This window comes from Protopterus annectens, chromosome 1.part2 (assembly GCF_019279795.1).
Source record: "Protopterus annectens isolate FY-2018-M chromosome 1.part2, PAN1.0, whole genome shotgun sequence".
NCBI lineage: Eukaryota > Metazoa > Chordata > Ceratodontiformes > Protopteridae > Protopterus > Protopterus annectens.
In genome coordinates, this window is record NC_056727.1 from 1,150,508,355 (window position 1) to 1,150,523,061 (window position 14,707).

A 14,707-nucleotide genomic window follows, 5' to 3' on the forward strand; every position below is an offset into this window, starting at 1 on the left:
GCTACCATTAAAAATGCTGTTTATACCACCCCAAGCTTTGTGTAGCATACTGTTCACTGCTTATGCATTAAACAAATAAGGATACAGAGTTCCATTGCAGTGCATTCTTTGTTCAATATATTTCATTACATTTGCAAAAATATGAGAAAATAACAATGCAGTTAAAATCCTGCAGTATAGAATAAAACAAATGGCTGAACATAATTTGCAGCAAAAATCATTCTGATTATCATTTAGAAACATCAGAATAAAAGAATGACCCTTAGTTTTCACACTCATCTTGCTGCTGAATTAGCATAGAGAAATGTGTTCAAATGTCATAGCTTCTATAAATATGAATCACCAGACAGCAAAAAAAAGAGCGTATGAGAATAGGCAAATGTCTGTGTTAAGGAGTATATATTTCATAGTAATAATTACTGTAAAGACAATTTATCACTGCAGTGTATCTGAAGCAGCATACTAGAATGTCATTAGATTAAATATGCCAGCTCCAAATAATGACATTTTATATATAGAATTATTTGTATTAGAAAATAAGGAATACAGTAAGAAATGCAACATATATTACATTAGTTTTGAAATGTTATCAGAAGCTACAGAATCTGATTCCCCTGTGCTCAACAGCTTATGCATAAAAATGGTTAATAGTGTCATTGCAGAAAGGGGTTAATAGCTCATTTGCAAAGTGAGAAGTAAGAGTCCTACGCAGTTTGCATTGTTGGTGTCCCTGAAAATGGCTGTGAAAATAAATAAATTTTTTCTTTATTTTTCTCTCTATAACTGTGTATTATTTTTCAGTACTTTATATGAGAGAATGAATGATTGATGCAGTTCAATGCCCTTCTCTGCAAATCCATGTCAGTATATATAAACATATAAGTGATTGGAGCATGTGTGTATGTGTGTGTGTGTGTGTGTGTGTGTGTGTGTGTGTGTGTGTGTGTGTGTGTGTGTGTGTGTATTTGTCTTACAAATGCCTAATACCTTTATGCATAGGGTTTTAAAGAATTAATGAATGAAAGAATGAATGATAACTCAAAGACTCATATGGTCACCTCTTAAATAAGATGTGATAATCTCTCTCTCTCTCTCTCTCTCTCTCTATATATATATATATATATATATATATATATATATATGGGGTCCACTTTTAAATGTCAAAATTCTGAAATCTCGACTTTTAAAAAAAGTACCCAAAACATCAAGATTTCATAATCTCAACATTTAAAAGTGGGTTAAAAAAATTAAAGTAAAAGAAACTGTTTGCAGGGGGGCAAGCCCCCCTGCACCCCCCACATCCCCTACTTCAATATACCAACTCCGAGATCACGCTACAGTGAAGATAATGGTATAAGTGCAACAGGACCTTACCATTCTCTTCACTGTAGCGTGACTCGGAGTTGGTATATTTAAGTAGGGGGTGTGGGGGACGCAACAAAATATTTTACTTTCATTTGTTTTTTAAACCAACTTTTAAATGTCGAGATTCTGAAATCTCGATGTTATGGGTACTTTTTTAAAAGTCGTGATTTTGGAATTTCAATATTTAAAAGTGGATATATATATATATATATATATATATATATAAAATATATATATATCTATTTATATATATATATATATATATATATATAGATACACACACACACACACACACACACACACACACACATATATATATATATATATATATATATTGTGATATGCATTGTAAATATAAAAACTCTGCTTAAATATTCATGCTGTCTCCAAATGTATGCTCACTGTTTAAAGTATCATGCACTCTGTGAATACCTGTATACTGTTTGTTCGCTGTCATTCTATATGTCATCTTAATATTTTTTGTAAAAAATCTGAGGAGCTTTTCTTCCTGGGCCTGCTCTGAAAAGGGATTTAACTAAACCCAGTCAGATTTTCCCAGTACACAAAGGCAACATAAATAAATAAATACATGCATGCATACATAAATGCATACATAAATAAATGAAGTCCTCTCTGCATTGATATGTCATTTCTCAAACCAGCTCCTACCACTTCCATCCCATTAGTTCATTGCATCCTATTGCAATGTTATCAGTAAAGTACAAGTCACTGTCAGCACTGACAAATGCTACAGCATAGTTGGATGTTTGGAAGATTTTTTCTAATGTTCTGTATGCTGAGTTTATTAGAGTTTTTGAAATTGTGGATGTTAAAGTGGTTGGACCAACAGTGCTGTTAATTAGTTACATCTTGCATTCTTGATGAGGACAAGAGGGTGCAGTATACAAAAGGGTTACGAGCTTGTACAGACTGGCAACTTTTCTTGTATTCAGCAGCTGTATCTCAACATTAGGAAAATGAAGAAACTCAAGTGGACAGCTAGTGGTCTGAGAGTTAATAGAAAGAGGCAGGTGAACAACATCTGTATTCTCTGAGGTCCTGCTTATTGCAAAAAATACAACAGTTATTCACATGTTGCTATTGCTATTCCTGTTTTAGTTCTACTGTGGTTTAATTTCTCCAAACATTTTAGGTTTCTGATATCATCATGGGAAAGGAGCCCATTCCTAACTCACAGTATGACTAAAGTTCATGAAATTAGTATTGTTTCAATCTTTGTTGTTAGGCAAAAGTGTTCATCATTCAACATGCCCAGAACTGACTCCTTTAGCAATTCATACAGAGTTACATGTGTCGGTTATATATCTAAATATGACTGTATTTTTTATTTTTTACAAGACCAATTGCTCCTACTGTTATTGGAACTGCCTTGGTCTCCTTCTTCCACATTGTCCTTGTTTGTGCCTGCAAATACTGGTATTTTATGACTTTGTGTCTCTCTGTACATAAGACACTGTAATCACTGGGTGTAGCAATTTCAATGATCAATGCTACTTCCGTCTTCTTTCATGGACTACTATATCTGGTTTTCTCTCATCTATTTCTTGAACTGTTGGTAATGTGTGATCCCATGTGATATAAGCTTCATCATTCTCTATAATGCTTTGTGGCTCATGTTTCTAATGCTTCTCAGCTACTTCAATATTGTAATGTTTGTACAATCCCCAGTGCAATGGTCCTGCCATATTTTTATGCTTTTCAGTATACAGGCCCTCTGCCATTAGTGTATCATACCCAGCAACAAGATGTGTGACTGTTTCCAATTCTGTTTCACAAAACCTGTATTTGTCTGTTTCTCCCACATGTTCAATGGGCTTTGTAATTGAACATGTACACATAATCCACTATCCTGGGCAGCTAATATTAACCTTTCATCTTCTGGTTTAAATTCATCTCTCCTTAACCATTCCTGAGTCAGATCCTGATCAACATGAAGTTGTTCCAGGAGTTTTCAGTACGTGAAAATATATTTATGCTTTTTCCACATTCCTTGCCTTCTCTCCTGATTCTTCTCTTTATATTCTTTCTTTTGTTTTTGGCACATTCAGTTCCTACCTGATTTTTATCTACTTCTGGTTTGATTTCCATTCCTGCTTCACACTGATATGCTTCTGTTAAACTAAGAAGGGAAGCCATCTTAGACTTGTCCACATGTTTTAAAACTTTCATTATGCTTGGATCTCATGAGGTCAGCAGATATGTATGCACTCCTTCGACTGCAGATCTATATATGTAATCAATTTCGAGGAGGCCCATATATAATCTTGGTATACACTGATTTTTAGAAATCATTTGATACATATGAAACATTTTTCTTATTTTCCTGCCCAACTGATCCAATATATTTTAGGCCCAGTCAACCCCAGAACTGTGAGTTAGAACAGAAAGAGCAAATTGGACTTTGTTCCTAGTTGTTTTCAGTATTAATTTTATTATTCTAACTATTCCTGACTATGTTTTCTTTGCATTTGTTCATATTTTATTGTCAATCCTTCATCAGTTCCCATATATTTATACAATCTTTTCTGCTTGAGTTCCTTTATATCACAATCCTGTCCCAGACTGATATTTTCTTGGTGCTGCAACTTTCCTACTTTAAAGGTTGCTTTTGCACCTTTATCAAAACCAAATTGCATTCATATATCATCTGAGAAAGTTTTGACCACTTGCAGTTGTGCTTTCAGTTCCGCATCTGATGCACTATACCATTTTAAATCATCTGTGAAAAGAAGAACAGAAGTCTTCACACTTTGTTGTTTTCCAAGAACCACATTGCAACCATGGCCAAATCTGTTAAGTAGACAGCTTAATGGGTTAAAGGCAAGACAAAAGAGCAGTGGAAACAAAGAATCACCCTAGAGTACCCCCTCTGACTTTTTATCCCTGGAATAATTTGTCCTTTATCATGGCTTTGTAATCTATCCATGCCATTCTTAGGTTCTTGCCCTTTTTACAATTTTCCATTATAACTTTATTTAGCAACAAATATTCCTTTGTTCCATATGACTTTCATTACCCTTTTGTTCTGTTGCCATGATTGAGTTTTCTTCTAAATGACAAAATTCTTTCAGCATCATTTCCTGTATGTATTTTATACTTCTTTGGAAGGCAACGTATTAGTCTATTGTTTTTAGGATAGCTTGCAGGTTCACTCTTAAGCAGGAGTATCGCTTTTTCCTGTTATTAACCAGGTTGGTGTCTGTTCAGGATGTGCATATAAATAGTTCTTACTCAAGAATAATTCTTCATGTAAAGATGTTAATACTTTTATCCAGAAGTTAGGTACTGCATCTGGGCCTATGGTTTCCAGTTAGGAGCTATTAGTCTATATTTTCTTATTTACTAGCCTATTAACAGTTTAACAAATGTTGTAAACTACTATGTTACTACTGTAGTTTTCGTACATCGGATTGAATGTATTGTGTTTGCTTTTTTTTTTTCCAATATACATTTTATTTCTTTTCCAGCTATAATAAACAGACATTACAGCAAAACATCAAGTAGTATTGAAAACAATAGTTTTCACAATACTTCATGAAATAGCTTACATGTACTAATGGAAAAAGAAAAGAAAAGAAAAAGAAATATACAAACAGAAAATAAAGGACTGATAAATTCACCACTCATTGAGATTCCAGGGAATATGGAATTCTAAGTTTGTCGGTTAATTCTGACTTATATGTTACAAAACCCTGTTTTATAATCAAGTAAGGTAAATATCTTTATAACAGAAAATTGTATTGTGGTACTATTTTGTGGCCTCATTTATGTATTTTGGTTTACATAAGTATGGTAACCTTACTTATAGAAGGTTTAGTGAAAATTCTAAAACCTATAAACACAAAATGAAACTATTTACACTGTTGAATGCCATCTGGTTGATACTGAATCTTGAGGATAGCACTTTGAGCCATAAATCATAATGTGTTTGCGTATAAAGAAGTTCAAAAAATAAAAGCCACTTGAATTTGATTAATATGTTTGGAATTTATTTACTTGCGAGGATTGTGTCGAGAAGGGAGTTCCAATATGTTTGAAAGTATGTTCTCTTTTTAAGACTTTTAGTAGCTAGTTTGTGGGAGGTGATATATTTGACTGCCATGACTTTAATGTTTATCCATGAGATTTTGTTGTTAGTTATCTAATTCTTTGCTATATAAAATTTTAGAAGGACACATTATGTAATTAGAATATGTTTATGGATTCCTCTTATTGTGGTAGGGATTATATGTAGAATCATTGTTTCCCAGGTAAATTTGTTTTTTTCGTAGCCAATTTTTTCAAGTTGTACTCTTAAAGACCACCAGAGCTTGAAAATATTCTTACAGTTCCAGAAAATGTGGAGTATATCAACATTTTCTTTGGGGCAAAAGGGGCATGTTTGTGCTTTTTGGAAGCCAAATTTTTTAAGGACAGCTGGAGTATAATATGCTTTATTGTTAATCATTATTTGTGTGTAGATTAGGTTTTGGAAGGAGTTAATTTTAAGGTATCTTTAATGGCTTCTTATTTTTGAGCTATTGTGATATTTTGACTAATGCTTACCCAATAATTTGAATAAAGTAGTGCCGATTGATGTTTTATCTTACTAATTAATTTATAGGTCTTTGAAATCATTTTCTCATTAGAGGCTAATGATTTAATTATATTTTGAGTAATTACTATGTTTTGTGTGTCCATATTGTTTTTTGAGAACTTCATCTTTATTAATGATATAATTTGTCTAAGAATAACGTTATAACTGCCTGGTGTCTTTAATTGTATTCTTAAGTTTTCAAGAGTTATTCTTTATGTTGTAGAATATGCCATACAATTATCTCCTTAATTAGTGGGAAAGGTTTAAGGTCTATCATTTTGTTATTTAGCTTGATATTTGGGTCCATGTGTATGGGTTGTAGGAGACTTAATGAATTTTGTAGATTGACAGAGGTGAATAAAGATTGGAAGGCCAATATTTCATTTTTGATTATTGGGTGTAGCTTGTAGAGGATTTTATTGTTAGGGTTAAGATAGGGGATAGCTTTAGGGTTTACATTTAGTGAGTGCAGTAAGTTTGACCATATCTTAACCTATGTTGGCTATCAGATCTTTTTGGTTTTGTCATATTCTGATATTTGAATTAGTCTGTTTGCTTTGATAATAAGGTAGTACAAGTTAAAATCTGGGAGCCCCAGACCACCTTTTGATTTGTGTATTGTAAGTTTTTGGTAGCTTATTCATGTTGTTTTCAGGTGCCATAAACATTTGGAAAGGGCCTTTTCCATTGATGTAAACCATTTTTTTTTGGTATTTTGAGACTAATAGAGTTAAGTTGAAAGAATATTTTAGGGAGGACATTCATTTTAATAATGGCTGCTTTGGACAATAGGGACAGATTAATATTTACCCATCTTGAGATGTCTTCTTTAATTGTTTCCCAAGTTTTTAAGAGATTTGTTTTAATCATTTCTTTGTAAGTGTAGGCAAAGTATATTCCTAGGTATTTTAGTGTATATTTTAGGGGTATGTCAACTTCTGGGAAGCAGGAGGTTTTGTGGTTTAGTGGGTTCAAAGAAAAAATAGAAGATATGTTGGGTTCATGTTGTAATTTGCTACTTTGGAAAATTGTTCAATTGAAGACATAATTTTGTTAAGGTCTATGTTTGGAAGCTCAAAATATACATTTAAATCATCAGCAAAAGCAGAATACTTTACTATTATGTTGTAAACATTTGGGAAGTGATAGTAGATATTTTGGGTGATATGTAATAATAGCGGTTCTAAGGTGAGCAAGAATGGGGACAGTGGACAACCTTGGTGGGTTCCATTTGTTATATTAATAGGTTGGGAGTAAACTTTATTAATACACAGTGTAGTGGTAGCATTGTTGTAAATCATTTTGATAGCTTTTACAAAAGAAAGAGGAAAATTGAAGTGTGACATTGTTAAATAGAGAAAATCCAGATCTACGTTGTCAAAAGCTTTAGAAGCATCTATTGTAAGTGTGTATCTTGGGAACCTATCCTTGTCTAAGAGGGAAAAATAAGGTGTCCAGTGTGCGAGTATTGTCACATAATTGCCTTTTTTTCATGAAACCCATTGTTCAAGTGAAATAATTTGATGTAAGGTTTTTTGAAGTCTATTTGCTAACAATGAGGTCAAAATTTTTATATCTAGATTAATAAGTGCAATCGGCCTATAGTTAAGGGGGTTTAATTTATCAGAGTTTGGTTTTGGTATTAGAATCATCTTTGAATTATTTAACTATTTGTCAGTGAACCCATGTTGTATGATATGATTGTAAAGTTTTAAGAAGATTGGTGCTAGTATGTTACTGGATTTTTTGTAAAACGTTGCTGTGAAACTATCAGGGCCCGGGGATTTGTTAATCTTTAGATTATTTATTGCTCTCTTGATTTCACTGGTTGATAAGGGGCTGTCGACTATGTTATACTGTTCATTGTCTAGTTTTGGCAATTTTAGGTTATTTAAAAAATTCTCTTGTGTGTTGGACATATGTTGTTGTTTTTTGGGGTTATATATGTTGTTATATATTTCCCAGAAACAATTAATTATGTCTGCTTTATTATTTAAGTTCCTCTCTTTATAATGAATTTGTGGAATATTTTGGAGAGTTTTCTTTATGTTTATCATATTTGCTAACATCTTAGAGGGTATGTGGGCCCATTCAGAATATTTATGGATGAGTTTTAACTCATTTATTGAGTGTTTGTGTAGTTGTATTGAATAAAGTTCTTTTTTAATTTCTCCAAGTTTTCTTTCCAGAATTTGTGAGTATTGAGATTGAAGTTGTTGTTTGATATTGTTATACTGCAATTCAAGTGTGGCAATTTGTTTTTTGCTTTTGTTTTTTTTTGTAAATTGAGGCTTTTTATATTAGGATTCCTCTTAGTACATTTTAAGTAGCTGCCCATTGGATATCTAGTGGTATTTGGGTATGTAGTGCTTCTTGTTCACGTTGGGTTATTGCCCTTCCTATCTCCTCTGTCACTTCTTTTTGATTTAGAAGGTTACTATTTAGAAACTAGTTATAGAATCTGTCTTGTTTGGTAATTTGGGTAAGTGTGTTGATTGTTATTGATATTTTGGAGTGGTCAGAGATTATTCTTTGGCTGTTTTCATATTTTTGGCATTTTTTTAGAGATCTGATGATAAAAATAGTCTAGTCTTGACCAAACTTTGTGTGTGGGGGGAAGAAGGTGTAGTTGTTCTTTGATCTGTCATGGTCAATAGTTTGGTAGGGGTCGATAAGGCTGAAACACTGTATGAGGTCATTTAAAGCTGAAGTGATCTGAACTGGCTGAGTTTTGTTTTTGTTTGAGCAGTCACTAAGTGGATCAATTAGTCAATTCCATCTCCCCTAGTATGATGGAATGATTTGGACAATAAAGGAGTAGGTTATAGATTTCATAAATAAATAATTTCTGGTTTGAACAAGGTCCATATATATTCAAAAAAATGTGTTATTGTTTGTCTGCTGACGTATACTAGTGAAAAGGCTCCATCTTCCATTTGTGTCAAAATTACTATTAGTTATATTTTCAGGAAATGATTCTTTAATTATTATGGCAGTGCCTTTAAAGGAGGAGCTGTCACCTGACAAAATAATTTGTTTGATCCATTTTCTGGAGCATATTTTTAGCCATTGATTTTTATTAAGATGTGTTTCTTGAAGGAATGTGACATTTGATTTACTTTAAAAATCAGATATAAGATAAAATTTAGCTTTTTCCTGTCACCTAACCCATTTATGTTCCATGAGTCAACTATGAGCATATCCACATGAACTTATTGAATGTTTGTTTATGTGTGGCTTCAAAGTAACTTTGTACATACTTAAGTATTTTTGAACTTGATGTAATGGATTCCTTAGTAACAAGCATTTGTTTAGGATGGCATCCAACATAACTACTCCTACCTTAGTGCCTGCTCACATATCTCCCTTGCATTGTAAGTTATTAATCTTTGTTTTTAGTTTGTTGTTAGTGTATCTACATAAATACCTGGTGTAGTGTAGGTGTACGGAGATATTAATAACAAACTTTCCTTCATTCCAAGTTTTGCTAAGCATTCCTGACATACACTGCATGCTCCATTAAGGAAATTTCTAGCCTGAAGTATGATAACAGAGTTGTTGAGTACACCACAAGTGTATATTATTCATACCATATTGTGTTGTGGATGGTTAAAGGGTATAATGAGCTTAGAGTTAGGCATTAAGTAGCTTATCCGTGACTTGATTGCTTAACATTTTATTCCACCTTTATAGTGTGGTAACTTATACTGATCAAGAAACCAAGCTTGATTGAGCCTAGTGTCCCAGGGAAGTGTAGGTATAGTAAGGTTTAGGGTCTTCTACTTATTCCATTTTGCAATTTTGAGGAAAGTGTTAATGTATACACCTTTTAGTGATGTGACTAAACACATATTGAAGTGTAGAACATGTTTGTATTTAAAAAATACGTGCAGTAGTGATAGACCCTGAGTACTTTTAGCCTTCAGGAATGATAAGATATATCCTGGCTGGGTTTCCTTCTTTCTTGTAAAAGGTTTAGCACAGGGCAGTATTGTGTGTAGATGGAGGTCGTATTACAGTGTTTAACATTTAAATGTATAGAGAAAAAGTAAGTAATATCAACATTCTACATACAGAATTTAATACTTAACAATTCATGCATACCAACTTATTATTATTTACTTAAGCAACCTGATGAATTACATTATAAATGTCTAAACAGTAAACAGTAAACATTTTGAAGAACAGGTTAAAAAAAAAAAAAAAAAGAAAGAAAATGATCTGCTATCTTTGCTTGCATCAAAATAATACTTTGTTAAATTTTTAGAGACAGAAAGAAAGATAGCATGTAGGTTGACATTACATATTTTATCTTGAAATACAGTTACTACAGTCTCACTTCTCTTAAACACCTTATGTGTTTATAGGAAGATTTACTTAATAATACATCCTCTGAGGCAGATACAGTTCTTGCCTGTTATATTTTAGAATGACATGTTCAAAGCTTGATAGTTGTATTAAGCAGGTTTTCTTGTTTTGTGACCTTAAAGATTTAGTTTTGCCTCATTGCAGTTTGTGTCATTTAATTTAGAATTTGGCTACTCGGTTTAGTTGGTTGACCGGTTGATTAGCAGAGTTTTCGGCTCCCAGTAATGTTTTGCTTGTAGACACTTTCTGGGAAGTTACCTTTCAGGTTTGAAAGTCAGTTACTTCCTGCTTTGTGGTTACGCAAATGGTTCCCATGTCTAGCAAATCCAGTAAGTTCTAGGTTAATTCTAAAGCATTTTTTCCCTTTTATTTTTGCATTTAGCAGTTAGAGATAGTTTCCTAACTGAGTGTGCTTGCAATAGCCATTTTTTGAGGTTGACTTGTCGAGATGTCTGGCGTTGGCTTATTTATTGTTGATGGAACTGTTATGCCTTCTTTTTATTATAAGCCGTGTTACTTTTAAACAGATAGCATTCATTAGTTAAATTGAACAGTTTCAAATGAATGGATCGGATTTTGGTGTTTTGTGAAGCTATCTTTTGTTTTCAAGGGATACTTGTGTTTATAAATGCTTTAGTCTGTTCAAGGGGAATTGACTTATATTTCGGGTGTTGTGCTACCAGTCCATTATAACTATTACGTATTGTGCTATTTAACCGAGGCAAATATAAAGACTTTTGTAGCTATGATACAATGCTGCCTTTTCTTGAGGGCTTGTATATAACTGGATGGACTTGCATTACAAGTTGCATATTTGAGTTATTTGTTGTCATTTGATGATTCTCCGAACACTTTATTGAAAGTGTTTTTTGCCTCATGTTTAGTTTGTATTAGATATTTTTGATCATTGTAGCTGAAGGAGAGTCTCGCTGGATACCACATTTGAAAGCGGATATTTTTTTAATTAACTAAGAGTAGAATTTTGCTAATGCCTGGCGATCTTGCTTGATGGGAAAGGGAAGATCTTGAGTTATGCTTATTTTGTGCCTCCTCCATGTCAAGTTCCTTTTTTGTTTAGCTGCCATTAGGGTTGTAGAGGTGTGTGCAGCATTAAGCAATTTTACATAGCTTTGTCTTGGGATTGTTTCATCTTGGGATTTCCTGATAGCTCTGTGTGCACGTTCTATGGCCATTTCTTTAACTATATTCTTGTCTTCAACTGTTGACTTGACGATTTCTTTGAGTATGACATTTAGCTTAATTTGGTCAAAAGCTTTCGGTACTCATCTTATGATAATATTATTCCTTCGGCTCCTTGCTTCAAGATCTATTAATTTTGATTGTGAGTCTTTTATAACTTGCTGGTTAGCTTTTTCTTTGGATTTTAAGGCTGTAATTTCTGCACTATTTTCTTCGGTTTTAATTTTGTTTATATAAGTCTAGATGTAATCTGTTCAATATTTGTACTGACCATGCTGAGTTTTTTAGATAGAGCTCAGGTATCTTTTTGTAAAGGTTGTAAGACAGTTTTTATATCTTCAACTGTATAAGTATTTTCATTTTTTGATCTTAGAACTATTTTTCAGGTCTCTTGTTGTGTCTTAGCCGTTTTTGCCTCTTGCTTGCTGTGTCTTTTTCTGGGGTCACAATAGTGCATAACTTCATTTTAGTAGTTTGAGTTCCCATTTGTTCTTTACTTAAGTTCTGTGTGTTAGACATCCTGATTTGACTTTTATTTTTGAACAAATATTCTTTTTAGGCTCCATTGCTTGGTGAGGCCTTGCCAGAAGGGTGCTGTCCCAAATTACCTGCTACTTCAGAAGGTACTTTTTAAAACTTTATTTTAATGAATTTCCTAATATAGTACTATTTTTTTATTGCTTAAGTGGTGTATCTTCCGGATTTTTGCAGTATTGTAGAGTTCCACAAGAGATGGTAAGGCTAGAAGGCAGATTACTGTTTTGAGTTATAGAGCAGCAGCCTAGTGCATGTCTTGCTGTCAGCATCCATCTTGGATTCCCCTTCTGTATTTATTGTTTTAATTAGTAATACTGTACATCTGTATTTCTGCTTTACATTTAATACTTTGTTATATTACTTTGCTATTTTACTTTCTGTAAATGTTTGTGAAGCTTTTCTCCCGGGCCTCTACTGAAAATGGGTCCTCGGCCCAGTGGACTTTCCTGGTCAACAAATGTCAATAAATAAATAAATTAATTAATTAATTAATTAATTAATTAATTAATTAATTAATTAATTAATTGTTTCAATTTCTCTGGCAATTATTTCATCCTCGTACATCTTTGTTATGTTCCACAGAGTCTTCAGATATATTTTTCCAAATGTGTCTAGTTTTTTTTTTTGTGATATTTCTATTCCTTTTGGCTTGTTTCACAATTCTCTATAAAACATTTTGGGTCATCAGTGAATTGCTTGTTTTGCACTTTTCCTTTATAGTTATGTGCATATCTTCTATTTTTTTTCTGCCTGTGCTGGTATATTTTGTTTATTATTTGCAATGCAGTACAATAGAGCCTGGTCTGTTCTGATACTGTCCATTGCTTTTATCATGTCTATCTTTTTAAGCAGTTTTGTTGATCTGTTCTCTCGTCTGTATGCTTATAACTGTGACCCTTCTTGTCTTAATTGCGTTATAGTTTTCTTTATTCAATACTTCCATGATGGCTTTTGATTTCTTCCCTTCCTTTCCCTTAGTGTTTTGTGTTTTTGTGGTAAGACGTTATCTGTTATTAATTTAGCTGCACAGTAATATATCATATTTATTTCTGTTATATCACATGGATTTCTATTAATAGTCTTAATTACTGTGTTTATTTGTTTTATCAAACTTCTAACATTTTGGTTCTTATTGACTTTCTTTCATTGATCTTAATGTGTCAATCCGTCTATTAAATCAAGCAACTCGTCCCTTAGATAATTTTCTTCTAAACTAAGGGAGCATTCTTTGTTCTCCTTTACCTGTGGGCATTCTACAGGAAGTTCTGGAACATCTTCTTGTGACATATTCTCTTCAGCTGCATCTGTCGTCATCTGTTGCACTTTCATATGGGAACTCACTGGATTATCACTCCACAACATTGACTGCATCAGAGTTGCACTGTTTCCTGCTCCTTCCCTTGCTGTGTAACTCCAGCTGAACTTCTGTACTGGGTTTCCTACTGAAGGATCCAGAGTATCTTTATTTGGCAATTGATCATATGCTTCCCATTCCACCTGTTTCTCCTTAATTTGGGAACTCATTGTTCCATCATTCTGTGATGTTACCCGGGTTGGATTTTCTACACTAAATCCTTCACTTCACAGGTAATCCATAACTACAGCTTCTGTTATTTAACTTCTCCAAATACTACTCCTCTTTTCTACCTTTTTCCCTTTGTTTTCTTATTTTTTTCTGTATTGTGAAATTTTCCATATCCAGATGCCTTTGCCTGTAATTCTCTTCAAATATTTTTTGTGCAGTTTTTTTTTGTATTGATTAGCTTTGCTTTCTTCTTTGTATAAACATTGCACCATATTAAAGCTCTTTTTTTTTCCACTGTCCATATTTCTTCCTCAGGTGCCTCCTGTTCCACCTGTTTTAGTTCTACAGTATGACTTTCATGAAAATAAGTCAATGCCCACATTTGATGTTAAACTGTGATAAATGTCAGACACACACTGAGCATTTAGAGTTACAAAAATAAAAAACAAAAGATGATAAAATCGTTGAACCAGGTCGGATCTTAAAATTTTCCCTGCAGATAACATAGAGGTCTAAAAACAAAGTGTCATATGTAAGTGTATGGAGTAACATAATAGGTACCAGACACACCTATTTCATAAAACTATATTCACAGCTGATAATCATACCTGTGGATACTTGTACAGCCCCAGGAGTCTGGCAATAGCAATAGATGACTCAGAAGGTAAATCTCCCACAATGCCAACAAGTGGAGCTCCAATAGTGCAGCAATAATTGGGAATCAGTGATTGCTGTCCTGTTATCATCCACATGGTTCCCATGAGAGCTCTAGCTTCAGAGTAGCACGAGTCAACAATCTTGAATCCAATGGTGATGTTTGGCAAAATGTAGGGATTCTGATTGATTTCTTCAATAGTCCATACCATTGCAAGTGCAGAAAGGTATACATTAATGCCAAATCTATTAAAATGACAAGACATGAATACTATTATTTAAGGAATAAAACAGTCCTTTTTTAATTGAAGAAATTCAGAGGTGTAGCTTTGCAAACAAAGAAACATAGTTGAATGATTATATCAGGTAACATGAGATGTTCATCTTGAGAATTATTACTTAAGGAGGGCTTCTGTGAATAGTCACAGGTTGCTGTCAGTCCCCTGGATTGATCCAAATAA

General features: G+C 33.3%; 1 protein-coding gene across 1 annotated transcript in view; it reads right to left on the reverse strand.

The window, feature by feature from the left end:
- LOC122792433 (extracellular calcium-sensing receptor-like) overlaps positions 1-14,458 on the reverse strand; it is a 252,078-nt gene extending 237,620 nt beyond the window's left edge. Inside the window, exon 1 of the mRNA XM_044060223.1 lies at positions 14,201-14,458. Coding sequence (XP_043916158.1) covers positions 14,201-14,458 — 258 coding nt within the window. The remainder of the gene's footprint in view (positions 1-14,200) is intronic.
- Between the last annotated feature and the right edge of the window lie 249 nt (positions 14,459-14,707).